The sequence below is a fragment of the Cariama cristata genome, unplaced genomic scaffold (genome assembly GCF_000690535.1).
Source record: "Cariama cristata isolate BGI_N322 unplaced genomic scaffold, ASM69053v1 scaffold12219, whole genome shotgun sequence".
Taxonomy (NCBI): domain Eukaryota; kingdom Metazoa; phylum Chordata; class Aves; order Cariamiformes; family Cariamidae; genus Cariama; species Cariama cristata.
The window spans coordinates 8,582-27,066 of NW_009635296.1; the positions used below are offsets into that span (position 1 = coordinate 8,582).

An 18,485-nucleotide genomic window follows, 5' to 3' on the forward strand; every position below is an offset into this window, starting at 1 on the left:
TGCTGTGGAAAGTAATTTTCCAGCTGCCAGGTGTAGAAAATAAGCGTAAATTAGAGTACCTGATGCCAGTTAACTTTGGTTTTGAATTCTGTGGGGTTTTTTTTGTCTACTCTTGCTATATTTTCCTTGCATAGTTGCAAAAATTTTAGAGGAATTTTTTGTTTCTCTTGCCTGCTCCTGCCCCCTTTTTTTTTAAGTGATGGCTAAGTAAGTACACATAAGTTAGAATTCCTGAAACTTGTACTTAAACCCAAAAATCTTATTTTTAGCTTTATATGATATAGGAATGTACTTGTTGTTTTAGGCAGCTTTTTCATTTTAAGAGATGAAGATGTTCTGTGGTATGCTTATTGTGGAAAAACATGTAGAGAGAGGTAGTTTCAGTGTTTTTATCCACTTCTAAGATGTTTCTTACCTGATTTCCAGGCCTTATTAATACTATATTGCCACAACTCACTTCTGTCCTTTTGCAGAAGTAAAGCTACAACAGTTAGTGATATGAATGGATTGAAATCTCTTTCTGGCAACAAGGTATTTATATGTTAAGATCTATTTTCTTCCTAATAACTTGTACTCTGCTATATTTTTCAGTGTTTAATGTTCATGAGAGAATCTTGAGTTTCTAGTTTTCTTAACATGTAATATCTTAACAACTACTTATTTCTTTGAAAAGTAATGTTTGCTTTTGATGTGCCAAAAGGTGGATAGTGTCCTTTTTAATGCTGCTTAATTCTTAATTTTGTTCTGGTATGGTTAAAAGAACACCGTTGAATTACTTATTTTTTTTTTAAAGGTCTTTATGCTTTATGTATATTCAGCTTCTTTATATTTCAGTTTAAATGTTAAACACTGTGATTGAAAAATGGAAAACTGTACATCTTTATGTAGTTGACCATTTAGCACTTTGTTCTGTTTCATACAGCACCTTAAGAGCAATGGGAATCCTACCTTGTTGGTCTTACCTAAAAAAGTTCTTAAATCACTCAATCCATCAGTTTACAGAAATGTTGAATACGATGTTTGGCTCCAATCCAAATGGGGTAAGTAACCGAATACTTGAAAGTTCCAGCTTTTGCAAGCTGATGTGTAAAGTGAAGCCCTCTTGAACTGTGGTGCAGATGGCAGTTTGGGTTTAGGCAGTGGGGTCTTCCTCACGTGGATCAGTGTGCAGATTTGGGGCCTGAACTTCTGGTTTGCATTTTTACTGCATCAAGAAAGTAACTCTTTTGGTGTATTTAAACTAACAGTATATTACTGCTAATGTATTTACAGATCAGCAAAAACAAGATTTTTCTATTGCTGCTGGCATGCAATACTCAGTTGGAGATAAATGTAAAGTAAGTAATATTGAATTATAGAGACTTTAACATTTTGCTCAAGATGCCAGTTTTCCCTCTTGAACTATTTTGGTATATAATTGCTGCTTTCTAAATATTCTTTGCTTGTGTCTTCAACTGAGCATATATGCTCATTTAATTGCTGGTGGTGGTCATGACTTACAGCATACGTATAGAAAACGTACGTAATAGAACATCTGATCAGTGCAGTTTTACTGCATTAAAAAGTCACAAGGTTAACTTCAAGAGTATATTTAATAAGATGACTGTGGACCTTAACATTAGGTATGCAAATAAATTTGTGCAGACTTGCCTCTGTGGTGAGTCCTTGCTCAATGTTGTAGAGTGCTAGCTTCTGTGTGAGAAGTAGGTGCATTTAGGGCGGTTTACTTGGTTCAGGCTCAGCTCTGTTCTTCTCTTGGTGGGCTCCGTAAGCTAGCTGGTTATTCCTGTGATGTGCAAAAATGTGGGGCAGGTCTGTTTTATAAAACTGATCGTTATCTCCACTGCATCTTTTGCTAATGGCTGCACTTGCTTTATCATACTGCTGCATGATAAAATGTTTGCATGCATACAGTTGCGTGATGAAGAATGAAATTTTAAAGTGTTTGCTGTCACATAGACTTTTCTGTGGAGAGACTGAAACCAACATCATGGCTCCATGTATTTATGTTCAACTCTGGAGATAATGTTGACTGTTTGTAAATCGGCTTTGTTCTAATCTTACTACTTTCAAATAGTGGAATACAGCTTGCTTTAGTTACTGCAGATCCTGAAGATCCTGAAATTTTGGGTGATTCTTCCTCTGGAAGTATTCAAAATGTGTTGCACAATTGCTTTTTAAATTCTGTTAAAATTTGTAGTATGTATTGCTGCTTAAGAAGAAAAAAGACTTGCCATAAAATTTTATAGTACTCAAATTTTAGGTTGATCTCTGTAAGTGTGTTAACTAAACTGGTGGTACTTGTCCTAGAAAGAACCCTATTTAGCCATTTGACCATCATTAAAATTATTAATACTCATGTGAAAATATTCAGCTAGGTTTATCATGCAGCATGGGGGCTCTTTCAGGTTGTGTTTTAATTTGTGTAATGGAATTAAGCATAGTGAATAAATTGTAGGAAAAAAAATCTCTAAACTTTAAAAAAAACCCAAACCACCACACACAAAAACCCCCCACCCTACCCCTGCCAACCAAACAAAAAACCCTGATGTGGAATTGATTATTTATTGCTTAATAGTACAGGCTTAAAATTTGTATTTAAAACTGTAAGGCTGTCTTGTGTAGTAGTTACTAATGGGTACAGATATTATTAGTAGAGAAAAGTCTGGTAATTAACATACTCTCTTTGTCAAATATTATATGTATGTGGCAAGACAGTAAATATATGTGATAAAAACATGGGAAGGGAAGATGAAGTAAATAGTGAGAAGTGGAGTTGACCAAATTAATACAACTGGAAAACCAAATGTTGTAGCAGAATGTTATGAAACTTACTTTATATTTAACAACAGAATTTTAAGAACGTGGACCGTCAGTCAGATAAGTAACACTGTGATCATGCCTGAACAACTTTTTGTGGTCGTTTTAAAAAATTTTCTGAAGAACAACTTCAGCAATAAGTGGTGTTCATTATGTTCTTAATTAAACTAAATTTCACTAAAGTTACTAATGAACTTTACATGGATTTTAACAAGGAAAAGTTTTGGGTTTTATTCTAAGAGAAAGTGTTTTCAGTAAAGCTGAAAAACCTTGATACATTGATTACTGTTAACTTTTCTCATGTAGTTCTGAAGGCCATATTTCATTAAGTAGTGTTAGATGGCAAACTTCCTAGTGTTTTTGGTGTTTGGTTTTTTTTTAAATAGTATTTTCATTACTTTTTGAAGAAACAATATAGATTGAAGATTTGCTTTTGATACATTTAATGAATTATGTGATCTTTATTTCTCAGGTGTTCTGTTGCCCAGAGGAGAAGTTCTGTTTTTAACATTGCTGATATTTTAAAGAGTTACATCTTCTTATTGTCGTCTTTGAAGCTAATGCACCTTTTTTTTTTCTGGTTCTTTTTCCTTACAGGTGCGCTTAGACCATAATGGGAAATTTTATAATGCCCATATTCAAGAAGTTTGTTCAGAGAATGGGCCAGTTGTTGTATTTGTAGAAGAGCTTGGAGCAAAGTAAGTGCTTAATCTCTTTTGGAAAAGAGCACCAAACTGAACGTTGGCAATGGCAGCACTGCTTTTAGTTCGGAGTTAATTTCAGCCCCTGAAGTCTATCTATTTCTTTACTTGAAGCAGTACTATCACTAAATTGTTAAGAAAACATACTAAATAAGGAAAAAGGTGTTCTGCATTGATTGTCACTTCAGACTACTTAGCAGTAAAGAAAAAAAGTCTGGATATTACTTGCAGAGTAAACCAGTAACTATATTATTATTAAATTATTTTTTTTTTTGCACAAGATTCAATCCTAAACATATTGATACCATCCTAATTAAGTGTTGCTTGTTGTGCTTAATAATTAGGTGCTAGATTTGTGACAAGCTTTTAATATGAAAAGGTCCATCAAAGCACCTAGCTTCTCTGTTGGTTGAGTAGTTCTGTCTGATTTCATACAGAGAGTGCCAACTTGCTACTTAGGTCAGCGTCATCTTTGCCCTTCCTTGGGACAAACTAAGTGTTTAAAGTTGTTGTTGGGGTTGCAGGGGGGGCGGTTTGTGTGTTCTTGGTTGGCTGTTTTTGTTTTTTTTTTCTGGGGTGGTCATGGTGGTGGTTTTGGTTGTTTGGGTGGGTGGGTGGTGGTTGTGTTGGGGAGTGTGTGTGATTTGAGACATCTTCTTGAGCTCTGCTGTAAGTTCTGTAACTCTTCTGGGGGGGAAAAAACACGGTTGAGTGTAGTTTGGGAAGAGGAAACACGTTCAGTCAAGTGTAGATGAGAGGAGTAGAAAGTTGCCCATTAATTTCATGCGATCTATAAAAAAAAAAAAAGAATATGTTGCGAGATCTGAAGGTTGTCTCTCAGTTTGTTCCCTTTTTAAATTGAGATTTAACCTGATTTGAACTGTCTATCATAGATTTGAATGTCTGTCTTTCAAATAATGTAAACAGTTGCTTGGACATCCTACAGCATCGTCAATTAAAAATGCACTAATTGCTCTGGGATATAAACCACCAATATAATGTTTTTCAATCTTGGCAGCTGTTGCAGTGCTTGTGATAAGTTTTTCTGAGTGTATTGCTTTTTCTGATCATTCTCCTTTTCTATCTGCCCTGAAGACATTATAATATTCACTTCACAAATGGCTGATCATTCTTTACTGGATAAGTTTGCATTGACTTATCAGAGAGTTTTATTTAAAAAGAAAAAAAAAAGGTTTGTTCTTCTGCACATTGCTTGAGTGTATTCATAAAGAACAAAGGACTTTGAATGCAATGTTCTCAAAAATTGAAAGATCCATTGGTCTTAGTAAACATGTGGTATTAATTTATGCAAGCCCCAGCCTGATCTTTAAGATATTTTTTTCCCTCCATAATTTCTTGTTTTGTAGGCATGCTGTCTCACTGAAGAGCCTTAAACCTCTTCCACAGGCCTCTCCTATGGAGGGCTGGAACACTGTGCCAGGGAAGAAGATAAAAAAGTTTTTCCCAACATGGGGGCAGAATGCTCAGCCCGGTAGGATTGTACCTGTCTTTGTGTGGCAGAATCTTTATTGTCAGATGTTTTGTCCCAAAGAGCTTAAAAAATGATTAAAAAAAACCCCAAACCTGTTTTCACGTCTCTATCACAGATGCAGATTGCAGAGGGCCAAAGAATCAGAGCAAGTCAATAAAACCCCAGTCAGCACTACCTCCTCGACTTCAGCATACTGTGGGAACCAGGCAGCATCCGTTCTTATGTTCTGGACCCCAACCTCATCAGACCTCAACTGAGCAAAAAGCTCCAGGCAGGAATCCTTCCCAAACTGCAAGGTAAAACTGCAAATAACATCTTCCTTACCTTGAACTCTAACTGAGCTTCTTGGAGCCCAGGTGCCTCCTTCAGATGCTTCCAACATGCTCTTTTGAAATATGTTGCCATTGAATTCTTAAGAAGTGTTCCAAGTCCGTAAGAAGGCACGCAAGCACAGGAAAAATAATTCTTTTTTAATTTATCTTTAAATCTGTTTCAAAATTACTGCCATCATGAGCTCCCACCTTTTTTCTTGCATGGCAGCATCTCCCCTGGAAGCACCGTACAAAAACCCGCAGTTTCTTTATGGAAAGTGGATGTTTTGTTTTGGTTTTTTTTTTCTTTCCTTTCTCGTTGGGGTTCTGAAGTAATGTTGCGTGTAGTGCTTCTTGGGCATGGCTGAGATCTTCCCTCAGCTTCTGCAGAACCTGCCATAGAGGACTGCTTCGTGTTATGACTGATCACTTGAAGAGTACGAGAACAGCATTTTGCTTGCATTTGTTGGTAGTGATTTTTTGATTCATTGTGGTACTGCAGCAGAGTTTCTGTTGTCATTGTTGCCGCTCTTCTATCCTGTCTAAAAGGCTGTTCTAACCCAAACTCTTCATGGTCTATTCTGCCACTCTTCTGTATCGTAACACCTTGGGGAAGAAATGGGGCTGAAGTATCTTTGGAGTCTGCCACGTGCAACGCTTTAAGTGCATTTTTCTTCCCCCTTTAACCTAAATACATGAGTATCCTAAAATGTGTAGTTAAGTAATTCAGAAAGCTGGAAGAGTGATGTTAATTTTGTGTAGTGATGCTTCAGACATTGAAAATCATAATGCATTTTCCCTTTTGTTGTTGTATTTGCAGAAATCTTCTCCCCCAACTTCCTCTTGCATGTTTATAGATAGCAGGTGGGGGGTGCTGAGTTCTCAGTTGGCACAGAAATAGATTAGATCACTTGATGTAGGCCTTGGTTTTTTAACTATGATCTATTAATTACCATTTGTTACAGAGTCTTTCAAAATTGTATTGAACTGATTAAATCATGGACAAAATCCATTCGTTCTCGTCCTTAAATTTTGTGCATATGGGTAACTTGCAGTAGGCAGAAAGGGATCTGGTGTATGTGGAATCACATAAGCAGTGCTTTATAATTATCTTCTTTCTTCCTTCTGAACTGTGAGTTTGTATTGTCTTTGACAAAGAAATTCACCAGTATCAAAGTGATCCCACTTAATTTTTTTTTTTTCCTTTACAGAAAACCAGACCGGGAGAGAACTGAGGATCTGAACCATGGCAGCAGAGATTGTAACTACTTTGGGCTGTCTCCGGAGGAACGCAGGGAGAAACAGGCTATAGAAGAATCTCGTTCACTTTATGAGATCCAGCAGAGGGATGAACAAGCTTTTCCTGCTCTTTCCAATGTATGCTTTTTTTAGTGTAATTAGTGCATTTTTCATACTTGTCCATGAACCTTTAATTGGCAGTTGTTGTTCTGTCCTTGCATCACAACACAATTCAAAAGTTAAGGATGTTTTCTTCACACTCACTTTCTATGTAGAAATGTGTCAATCTACTGTGCTTTATATGTTCAAGACAAGACATGTACATAATAGTTTCCCCTGGGAATAATTAGTGTCCACCATATCAGATGATGCCAAAGTGTCATCAGACTTCTTATATAAATTCATATTTCTGCTTTTGTAAACTTCTTTTAGAATCAGTCAGTCTGTCAGGCTGCTACACAGACTGTGGATAATTTAAACCAGAAAAAGTTCTCAAACAATGAGAGAAGAAACAGCAAGTGGACAGCAGAAGTGGAAGAGCAGAAAGATAAAGGTAAAAATAAATGTTTTTAGATCCTAAGTAATAGTGCCAAACTAAGCTAGGCTCAAGGTAGCAAAAGTGTGGTTTGGGAAGAAAGTACATTTTCCTACTTTGTGAATGTGGTTGAGAGAGCAGGCTCCTTGCTGGGATTTTTGTAGTAAATGGGAAGAGGAATGAGAGAAATGAAAAGACAATGAGAGCTACCCTAAACTAGATCCTATTGAAATCCTAGTGAGTGTGGCAGAAAGTGCCAGTGGGAGGAGTATTAAGAGTGCTTACTGGAATCAGGAGAAAAGCAGGTAAAAGTATTCAATGTGGCATGGTTAGGAATTAGCATACCGTGGTGCAGAAAGAGGGGAAAAGATGGTGTACAGAGGAGTTGAAAAAGCCCCCTTTTTACATTAAAAAGAGCTGTCACGTGGTCAAAATTTGTTTGGGTTTTCTCCATTCCCCCCAATCTGTCATAAAGCTCTTTAGCTTCTCTTCATTGACTCAAAGCTTTTCCTCTTCTGTGAGGAAGTGGAACCTGGCAGTCATAGATGAAAGCTGTAGCTGTCAGGCGGTAGGTAGTAGATCTTTGCTAAATGCAACTGCTAGTTGGGGAGGCAGGAGTTCGGGTGCCTTTTTTTCTTTTATTCTGTCAGCTTTGCCAAAACTAAACACTGAATTTAGTCTTGGCTTCTTCCACTTTTTTTTTTTCCCCCTGACTAAATAAAATTCAAACTCTTTAGCCTCCTTTTAGAAGCTGTTCCTTCCCTCTGTGGGTTTGTTTGTTTATTTTTTGTTTTGTTTTGTTCCCTTATCTCTGGCAACAGCAGAGGCTTTGCTGTTGTGCATTTATGGTACTTGCACTCCTTAGTCCCTCTTACAACATGTAATGCCTTCTTGAATGGCTTCACAAGAACTGATGTTACCTATTTTTCATTCTCGAAACATCTGAAAACTTGTTTCCTCAGCAGTGCCAAAAAAGAATGTTCATGTAGAGAAAGCTCTTCACTGCAGTGTCATGCTGCTGAATTGCATGGCATTTACAGCTTTCTCTGTTGTGGTGCTCTGGGTTGTGTTGCCTCTCTTGAAACTAGGTTAAAAATCCTATGGAAGAAACTGTACTTCCTTCTGAGAATTTAGAGATTGCTATTGGTGCTTGGGGAATTGGCATTAATTCTCATAATCAATATTGTTTTAATTTACATTGTTGTCTATTTGTGATGGTGCATATACTAAGCTTTTAAAAAGTACATACCTGTTTAGTGACTACTGTTGAACTTATGTGCATGAATTTGGATGACAAGCAGCGGTAACCGGATTTGAACATAAGCTAGAATGTGAAGAACGTGTACAGATCTTAGTATATGAAGATTATGCCATGACTGTCTTTCAACACTGTCTTCCCCACCAAAGGTTTGCTGGTGCTCAAGAAATTAAACTTTCTGCATCAGCTTGAAACTCTTTTGAACATTGAAACTATCTAAACTCATCTTTTACTCAGTCTGAAGTCGACGAGACTTTAGGCTTCTGTTGTCTTAACACTTGAATATGGAAATGCAGATCAAAACATTTGCACTTCAAGCAAAGTTCAAACTTACTTCTTTTTCAGTAGGAGGGATTTAGGATGAATGATACGTGTTTAAAGAGACAGCTACATTTCTTTCATGCTTCCCTCGAGCATCACCGGAATGGTTAACAAACGTCAATAAAGAACTCCTGTGGAGCTTTGAAAACCCAGGTTGAAGTAGCTGCTCTGTTACTGCCCTAACAAGTGTTTATTTTAGGATGCTTTGATCTTTGATAAAAAAATTGAAGTTTAAGTTTTCTGAAGTAATATGTGCTGAGGTAGGTTTTGTTTTGAAGGTTTAACTTTGGAAAGACAAACTTTTAACTGGCTTAAGTTGTGATAGCCATAAATGGTGTAATGGTTCATTTACTAGGTTATGTCTTGGTGTTACAGAGTCAAATTCCAGGCAGACCCACTTAAGTCAGAAGCTTGAGCCAAATTCATCTGAGGTAATCTTAAAGAAAAGACCAAATTTTTTTTTAATGTTCTTGCTTCTCTGATACATGATTAGCAGAGCAATAGCTGCCTTTAGAGCTGTGATTGCTGCTGCTGCTTTACAGCTTTTAGTGAAATACTTCTAAGGTTGGAGGCTTGTATTGCTGTCAGCTTTCCTCAGCCCCTGTAACCCATACTTATAGTCTTTCTCTGCAATCTGAGTTCTCAAATCTGGGCTGTCGAGAGCACTTACGAGTCTGGATTTGTAATTGCTTAGTACAGTCTGTACTTTCAGTACAATGGGACCACAGAAGATTTGATGTTTACTAATAGCTACTATGCTAACAGACCATGATCTCTGAAGTTCAGTGAAGACTTGTGGCCTCTTGTTGGCTTTTAACCTTTGCTGTCCTTTCCATGAGCAAAATGTTAGACTAGTATAATAGTGGTTGGGTGCTTAGCCCACTTTGTAGTGTGGTTTAATATCTTTGAAAAGTGAATCTTGCTATTCGATTAGCTGTGTCTGTTGTTTCTAACTTTGCTTTAGAAGAATAGTCAAGATGAGAGTTACACAAAAGCTTCGTCTCCTTTGGAACAAGTGAAAACAGATTCTCCGATTCTTGCTGAGCAAGTAAGAAATGTTTGTTTGATTTCCAAGTTTTCCAGTCAGGAGACTTCAGACAAAGGGGAGCTTCATCACAGCCACGTATGTATTACAATACTGGCTTTTTAATTACGTAGTCACTTCTATGGTGATAATGCTAAAATTTCGTATTTACAGTTAGGAATCTGTTGGGTCCAATGTAAAGAATATAAAAGGACAACCCTTGATAGGAGAGTAAAAGTATATCCTTTCTCTTCTGAGAGAATTTATTTCATATCTTTCTGCTAAGATAACCATGCTTTTCACTTTGTATTCTTTACCTTTGCCTTTTCAGGTTTCTCCAAGGTTATTGGTAATTGTTTGTGAGGGTGGCTTTTCTTTTGGATGGGAAATACTTAATGCTTGCGGAGGTGGCTATAAGACTGATGGCCGTCAGTGGTACAGGCACGTTTTGGATAGAGCTCAGTGTAGAGTTCTTCATGCAGTGATGTGATGTGTCTCAGATCTCTCATGTAGACAGCCTGATACGTTACTAGTTAATATTTTGCTATGGTGATGCTGGTAGTCTGGATAACTCTGAGTCATCAGGCCTTTTTTTGGCAGAAGGCAGACACATTAGGGGTCACCAGCAATGGTGATTTAGAATAATTTCATGTGATCTCTTTGTTTTTATAGAACCTGACAGAAAGCTTACCAAGCATCGCTCCAACACCCTCACCAGTCTTCTCTGAGGTGCATTTACCTCCAGCAGTGCCTTCTGTACCAGCCATTGTGCCAGCTTGGCCAAGTGAGCCAACAACCTATGGACCAGCAGGTTTGAAGGAATATTAACATAAATCAGAAACTACTAACCCTGAAAAATACTTTAACTGTCTTGCTAAATTGAAGATGCCTCCAGGAGACACTGTTTCATATAACTTCACGTTCCAAAGGCAGTCATTTATGGGAATATAGTTTCTCACTGCTGAAAGCTAGTGAGAGCTCTGGTAGATCTTTTGTTGTCCACATATATAGTTTGCTTTACTGCCTACCTGCAGGTGGAAGAGGGATGTGTACTCAGTTCTCTGTTTTTCTCCTGAGTGGGATAGCATTGAGTTTTGAGGGGGCTTATTCTGAGGATCTGCTTAAGGCAGAACGCATTGTCAGCACGTTGAAGCTTGACACGTGTTTGGGCTCTGTGTCCCGTGTAATAAGCTCCCTGACTCACTAAGGACTCAGCTTGGGTCTGGTATGTCTGGAACTAAGGAGATCCATTTGGACCTGTGCTGCAAAGCCAGTATCATGGTTTTTCTGTGCTGTGCCTATCTTCTGATACATGGAATTAGCTTAGATTCAGTATTGCTCCTTAGATCAGGTGCTATATTTTCTCTCCCACTGTTGTGTTTCTGTACAAGAACCAGCTTTCAAATCAGCGTACTGTGTTCACGTGTTACGGTAATAATCCCGTCATACTTGACTGCGTCTGTGACAGAAGATGCGTAGCCCAGTTAATCTGAGCTCAAATTCAGTTGACTATAAATGACTAGTCAGAATGAGAACTACAGAGATTCACATATGCGTTTCAGTTCCCCTCTTGTTTTTTTCTTCCTATTTCCTTCTGGCATTCATGATTTTAAAAATAAATATGGGAAGAGTTTAGCAATTTGTGGAAAGTGTAACTGTTTCACTTTTTTGGAAAACTATTCTCTGCATTTAGCCAAATCTTCTTTTCGTTTGTAACTTCCCGACTCAAGAATTTCCTCCTATGTCTTCCTGAATACTTCTTTTTTCTTCTGTCTTTTGAACTTGCTTTCCTGCTGTTGTTTTCTTTTGTGATTGTATGTAGTTGAGATAGAGAGAGAGATATATATATCTGTGTCTGTCTGTGTGCATATGTGTTTTTTCCTTAGGTATTCCAGCCCAAATACCTGCTTCTTCATTGATGCCAGCCCCAGCAACGGGACCTGACTCTATTGTATCCCAGGCTCAGGTAACATCTGCTCCAGTTGCTGGAGTTCCTGTGTCGCTACAAGCAGTTAACCAGCCTTTAATGCCTTTGCCTCAGACTCTGAATCCTTATCAGGATCCGCTATACCCTGGATTCCCTTTTAGTGAAAAGGGAGAAAGAGCCGTTGCACCCTCTTACTCCCTGTGCAATACTGGGGAAGACTTACCTAAAGGTGAGAAGCTAGAAGATGATCTGGATTTTATACCATTTTTTCCTAATAGGTTTTCTTTTCTTAAAATTTAGATAAGGACAACTTCTTTGGTCCTGTTGTTAGGCTGTGTCAAAAGATTTAATTGTTGTCATGCCATGATTTAAGGCATGGGAGGGAATATTGAATGGAGTTATAACTCTTTAGTTTGCGTTGCTAACACTGTGATTATTTGAAGTGGTTACACCTGGAAATCTGAGATGATCATTTTGTGGTTCTGAGCTTGACCCACCATAACTTGAGGCTTCGTGAATATAAAAGATTTTCTTTGGAGAACTGCTTCCTTGCACAGTAACAGGTTTTCTGTTGTAATCAAAAGCTTGGAACTTGTTGAGCATTTCCTTACTGGTCTGGGAAAATTCAGGTTTTGGCATACTACAAATATGGAATATGCCTGTAAAGAACATATCATGTCTGACTGCACGGTGGTGTTTGTTTACTGAACTGTTTCTTTAAAAAGTAGAAGTTCAGTTCCACAAATGGTTAAAACTGAAATTTAAACTGGATTTATGTTCTAAGTACCTTACTCTGGCAAAAAAACCCACAAAAAAACCCACAAAACAACAACAAAAAAACCCACACGCAAAAACCCCAAACCAACTCAATCTAAGAAATGCAAGCAGAAACTTAATACCAGTATTTCTCTACTGAAATGGAACTTTATGCAGGAACTAATTTTTGGATTGGGTTAAGTGTAATATTTTAAGTTTTCATAGATTTTTTTTCTTTTTTTTTTCCTAGATAAGAACATTCTTAGATTTTTCTTCAATCTTGGTGTGAAGGTAACTCTTCAAACTTATGTTTTTGTGTTTGTTATACCATAAAATTTGCTTGTATTTGGTAGTACTTAGAGTGCAGAAGTTTGGTTGCTGCAGCTGTACATTTCAAGTTCCTCTTTAAATTTGAAATACTTTCTTATTTTGTCTTCTACTAACTGGGATCCCAACAGTGGTCCACATTGCGGTTCAAGTCAACAGAAATAAATTTTATCTCAACAGTGATAGTGAGAGCTATTGGCTTCCAGCTGTGGCTGTACAGTCAACAGATTGTGCTTTACAAATTCACAGGTCAACCATTGTGAGTTTCGAAGTGGGTTCTTTCGGAAGCAGTGTACAGTAAATGAGAAAGGGCCCTCCGACTTTGACCGTCTCTTGTGTAGTGGCAAAGCCATTGCAGTACAAATACCTAGTACGTCTTTCCCTGCAGACACTCCCATAAGTAACCTGCATGTCTGTCCTTTTCTGCTCCGGTTAAGGACAACAGTATTTTACTTTTAACCTTCTAAGTAATTGTCAGAGTGGTTGATGTGTCTATGTGGTGTAAATCTGTGTGTGTGGTTGGGGAAGAGGCTCACCCAAAAAGGCAATGTTTTCCCTTTCTTGGTAAGGACTAGTTGTTTGCTTAGTTTCTCCCTTCTGCAGATAAAAATGTTCCTTTTTTTTAACCTTCTTCTTACCCCTTCTGTCAGGCAAGGTACTTTGAAAAAGGTGCCGAGAGTTCTCAGGCTTATTCCACGTGATTTTGGCCCCAAGTAATGATTTTCTTTGGTTTCTGTGCATGGAAGGAGGGGATGTTCAGCACGACTTACAGAGTAAAATTACATCTGATAACTGTGTGCCTAATACAAGTCTCTTTGCTTGATAGAAAATCCGTAAGTCATTAGCAAGTGTCCCTACAATATATTTAAGCAGCGTTTTGTTTCATAAGGCTACATATATTTGGGACTCTCCTTATGGTACTTTGTGTTATTTAGGATATAATGTGTCATCTCGGTGCTCCAGCACCCTCGTCTGGTCAAAGTACCATGTTCTAGGAGTTGTGCTCCTCAGCTGGTGACCAAACGGTGACGTAGAGCCTGGGAACTGCTTTCTGCATTACGCTGTCCCCTGCCTTGGTCCCAGGTCCTGCCATGCCGTGATCAGCACCCTTCCCGCCGCTCCTTCAGAGAGGACCGACTGGTCCTTGCTGAGAGGAGGCCTGGGTAGGCTTCTCAGGATGCTTTGCTCCGGGAACTGGTTCTGCAGATGGCACAGACAAGACTGTGCCAGGCTTTGGGCTCTGCCCTCTAACTACTCCAGTATTTTCTTACCCTTGTACCTCCGGCAGCCTTGCCAGCTGCTCTGGATGGCCTGAAATGTCTGTTTGGCACACTGCACTACAAAAACGTCCTACAGTGTTGCTCGTGGGCCGCTTGTACCGTGTTACAAAGACAAAGCCTGCGTTTAACTCTGAGCAACGCAACCGTAAGCCACCGTGTGCTCGTTAAGTTACTGTGGAAGGAGAGGGAAGGGAAGGGGCTGCCACCGAGGTGGACGACTTCAGTAGTGCGAACGCCGCTCGTCTTCAGGAGCAGCCCCGCAAAGGTTGCTACAGAAAAGGAGGGTGTGTGTCCTTTGCGTGACTCCCACCGGTAGCTGGGAAGTGTGCTGCGTGTTCTAATGAAACCTGTCCCCCTGCTTGATGAAACGGCTTCTGAGAAAGCTGATCTCTGGGTTCTCTGTGTGTGTGTATATATATATATGTATATTTTTCAATCTTTAGAAATAGTCCTTGGGGAAATGATCTAACTTTGGGTCTCGGTGTAGACTTTGGGTCTCGGTGTAGCCTTTTTTTTTTTTTTCTTAAGTGAAAATGTGTGCATGTATGACTACTTGTTGTTTTGATTGTTATCTCTTAGAATTTTGAAAAGTGAGCTAGTAGGCAAACGGCTGATTAATAATTGTGATTCTGGAAAATGAATTTGAAATGTGTGTCTTCACATGCATAGCTAAAGCTTGACTTAATAGCATCATGTGCTTAAATTATATAGAAACTGTTACCAAGTTTTCTTACTGATTACAAACTATTGCCCATTTTAACTGCGTATGGAAGGAAAACAAAAAAGATCAGCCTGTAGTCCTAGATATTTAGAACTGAGGGCAGTCCCTGTAAGTAAAATTAACCTTCCTGTAATTAACCGTTTCAAAACAGTAAATGACCTGTGTGTTACTAATGTCTGTCTGAACGTTCCAAAGGCCAAATTCTTTTTTTTTTTTTTCTTCCTTCCCCCCGTATCTTGCAGGCATACAGCTGTCCCATGTGGGCCCCCCATTCTTACTTGTACCCCCTGCACCAGGCCTATTTAGCTGCTTGTAGAATGTACCCAAACGTGTCCCTTTCTGTGTATCCACACAACCCCTGGTTCCAGGAGGCTCCACCGACTCAGAATGAAAACGAAACTGCACGAACAAACAGGCACTTTCCTGTTCAGAGCGAGGCCAGATCCAACGGTGGTCAAATTGCCCCGGTTGACGGTAGGCCTCCTTCGCTGCCTCTGATTGCACCTACAGCTCAGGTGTCCGAAAGTCAAGGACAGGTCTGTGTAGAATCCGAGAATCCAGTGCAAGCTCTTCAGGCCAACTACGAGGAGTCCTTGAGAGGGAAAAATGTGTTCCCGCAGCCACCCTTCGGACACAACCCCTTTCTAGGAGCTGTTCCAATAGCACCCCCTTTCTTTCCTCACTTCTGGTATGGGTACCCAGTTCAGGGTTTCATTGAAAATTCAGTAGCAAGACCTAACGTTGTCATGTCACCCGAGGACAAAGAGGCAGCAGCTAACACCTCTGCGAATGTGTACGTGGCTAAAGCATGCAGTCCTCCGGTAGTAAACTCTGGAGAACAGCTTCAGAAGACTAACAGCAGCGGCAGCTCCAACACCGTACCGTTCCTGGTGGCTGGTGCCAGCAGTGAGTGCAGTGCCCCAAAAGAAGCGTCAGCTAGGCCACCTCAGTTGGAGCAAACTTGTCCTTCGCCTTCTCCTGCTAAGCAAAAAACAGCCGGGCAGCAAAATCGTTCTCCGCAAACACAGGGGGCTGAGAGGCAGGCAGCAGTGCCCAACACTCCGCTGCTGTTGGCAGAACCACAGAAAAACGAACTGAGAAACAGCATTCCCAGCCGCAAGGAGAAGACTGATAAAGGTAGAGATTCCAAAGGTGCTGGTAATCTGCAGGCAGAAAGCAGGGCGCAGAGAACGAAGGAGGAGAGCTCCGAAGACGAGAGTGACGTTTCCGATATGCTGAGAAGTGGTAGATCCAAGCAGTTTTATAACCAGACGTACGGAGGAGGCAGAAGGCCTAGAGTGGAGTGGGGTTATTCCAGTCGGGGAGGATACCAGTTCCAAAGAAACGAGGAAGCCTGGAAAGGACCGCCCGGCAGAAGCAGAGATGATGGCTACCAGTATCAGCGGAACTTCAGAGGGAGGCCCTACAGGAATGACAGGAGAAGGGCAATGCTGGGAGATAATCAGAGGGGGCATCAAGCGTAGAATGAGTGGATAATTGAAATTTTTAAAATGCAAAAAGTAATTTGAAGTAGCAGTTTAAGATTTTAAACTTTCTTTTTAGTGAAGTTCAAGGATATGTTTAACTTTCAGTGAGTAAAGACTAGGAGAATGTGAACTCCTACCGTATGGTTTTTTGGGGTTGAGAGTTTGTTTGGCTTAGCATTTTTTTCCTCATTGTCAAATTAGAAAAAACCAAGGTAGGTTAGTGTGTGATAATTTTTTTTTTTATCCCCCGCAAAGGTTTGAGTTTGTGATAGAAGACGGATACGTACATTTACTAGAGTGACAAATTACAGCATTTGATGGGATCTAGATTCTAAAATTGACGGTAACATTGCACCAAATATAAATGTATATTTTATCATACAATGCCTTAGTTCTGAACTGAGCTAAAGGAATTCTCAGCCTACTGCACTGTTGTCTTTGATATGCTTCCAACCCAAAGGCCTTTCATCTCAAAAAAAAAAAAAAAAAAAAGGAAAAAAAATCTGTCAGACTTGAATGTTTTTCTTCAGTGTGTTACACGTACGGCAGCCAGCTAACCCTGTGTCTTAGGTATGTTGTATATAGTTCTTTTCATATTCATAGGGTATATTTTTGAATTTTAAAAAGCATTTATTTGTTGAAATCGAAATCAAGACAAGCAGTCAAGAATAGCTGTGTATGAATTGGTAAGAATGGCTGTTTCCACCAAGAATTCTTAATGCTGGTGTGACTAGAATGGTGCCTATGCCAACCGAATAATTACAAAGACAATAAAAATGTAGATGCTATGCATTTCCAAAATAATTCTGCATCTGTTATAATAGCAGAAGTTTTTTAATGCCACTTTAACACTAATGCACTGACAAATCCTAGATATTTTGTGAGGAGAGATGCATAAAGTACACATTACCTTTTTTTTTAAGTTTGTATGATTGAGCTACTGTTCAGTATTCTTTCGTTGTTGCACTGTTGATGCAAATTTACATTTTGCATGTACAACTTCTTGCTGGAACTACTTTTAAAAGCAAGACGGAGAGTCTTGGTGTGCTCTGCTCTTCCCTACGATTCAGAAGAAAGTGGCTTCTGCCTTATATTTTTCCACTGTGTCAGAGTTCTGATGCTGTTTCTTCTGACCCCGACAGTGATCTCCGCAGTGTTCCTGTTGCCTTTGCCGTTTGGATGTTCAGGTGTCCAAACCCGGAGAGCGCAGTGTGCACAGTATTCACTCGGCTCCGTTGCTCTGTAAAAGTAACTGTTGTGTATATTTTTCTATCTCTGTATATAGTAGAGTAGGCGATGGTACCCTTCCATTCATGTCCGAGGTTGTACACCCTCCGTCAGGAAACTTGAGTGGTAGTTAGGTGATAAAGAGTTTCTTTTCAGATGCATGCCATGTATAAAACCCTACTTAAAATAAATGTTTGTCTTTTCACTTTCTTTCTAAATTATATTTGCATACTTGAAACCGTTGCAATGACATGAAATGTATGGTTTTGTTCTGATAGAGCCGCTTGTAGTCAGCAGCAGAACTATAAACAATTCGTTAGTATCCAGGCAAGCTGTAAACTGAAAGAGGATGCAAACTGGATTTCTAGCTCTTATTTGGAGTGGTGGGGTTTTGTGGGTTTTTTTGGGTTTTTGTGTTGTTGTTTTTTTTAATCTACTTTTCCATTCAGAAACGGATTCAGGATTTCGAAAGGGACAATCTTCAGGTTTTCCAGTAGAGAACTAAACAAGCACTGAGGGATTTAAGAGCCGATAGCTCTGCTACTTACAAAGACTTAAAAGAGGCTTCTTGTCACCTTTCCTGGGAGGTTCTAAACTGCAGCTCCAGTTGTAGCCCCAATCTGTCCGGCAGTTGCCGAAATAATCGGTCAGTACTAGGGCAGGCATCTGGGCACGGTGAGCTTTGTTGAGAGAACAAAGGCCGTCTGCTTTCTACAGAAACTTCTTGGGAAACAGTGGAAGACAGGGGTGGCGGTAACTGCTAGGGCTGTGCTTTCAGAGTTTACTTTTAAAAACTGACTTAAAGGACTTAGGCTGGGTCTGTCCCCCACCTTGCTACTCCAGGACAGTTAAGGACTGAAACGTTTAGGATTTTCTCCACTTCCGTTGTTACTAAGGTAAGCAGAGTTTCCTCTGTTTCTGCTGTAAGACTTGTGGATTGCTTGGCCAAACCCCGCACCGAGATGTTTTAGGTCGCAGGATCCCACTGGTTAGTAGGGGACTCGATGTAATAGCATATAATGAACTGATATGCACAGCTTCAGGGATTTGCTAAACCAC

General features: G+C 39.5%; 1 protein-coding gene across 1 annotated transcript in view; it reads left to right on the forward strand.

Moving 5' to 3' along the window:
• Positions 1–16,196, forward strand: part of OTUD4 (OTU deubiquitinase 4) — a gene marked incomplete at its 5' end in the record, with an annotated part of 23,664 nt that extends 7,468 nt beyond the window's left edge. The window contains 15 exons of the mRNA XM_009707483.1: positions 474–531; positions 923–1,040; positions 1,273–1,337; positions 3,418–3,518; positions 4,889–5,013; positions 5,129–5,309; positions 6,536–6,701; positions 6,996–7,116; positions 9,053–9,108; positions 9,642–9,725; positions 10,374–10,512; positions 11,588–11,667; positions 11,743–11,857; positions 12,635–12,675; positions 14,955–16,196. Coding sequence (XP_009705785.1) covers positions 474–531; positions 923–1,040; positions 1,273–1,337; positions 3,418–3,518; positions 4,889–5,013; positions 5,129–5,309; positions 6,536–6,701; positions 6,996–7,116; positions 9,053–9,108; positions 9,642–9,725; positions 10,374–10,512; positions 11,588–11,667; positions 11,743–11,857; positions 12,635–12,675; positions 14,955–16,196 — 2,692 coding nt within the window. The remainder of the gene's footprint in view (positions 1–473; positions 532–922; positions 1,041–1,272; positions 1,338–3,417; positions 3,519–4,888; positions 5,014–5,128; positions 5,310–6,535; positions 6,702–6,995; positions 7,117–9,052; positions 9,109–9,641; positions 9,726–10,373; positions 10,513–11,587; positions 11,668–11,742; positions 11,858–12,634; positions 12,676–14,954) is intronic.
• Between the last annotated feature and the right edge of the window lie 2,289 nt (positions 16,197–18,485).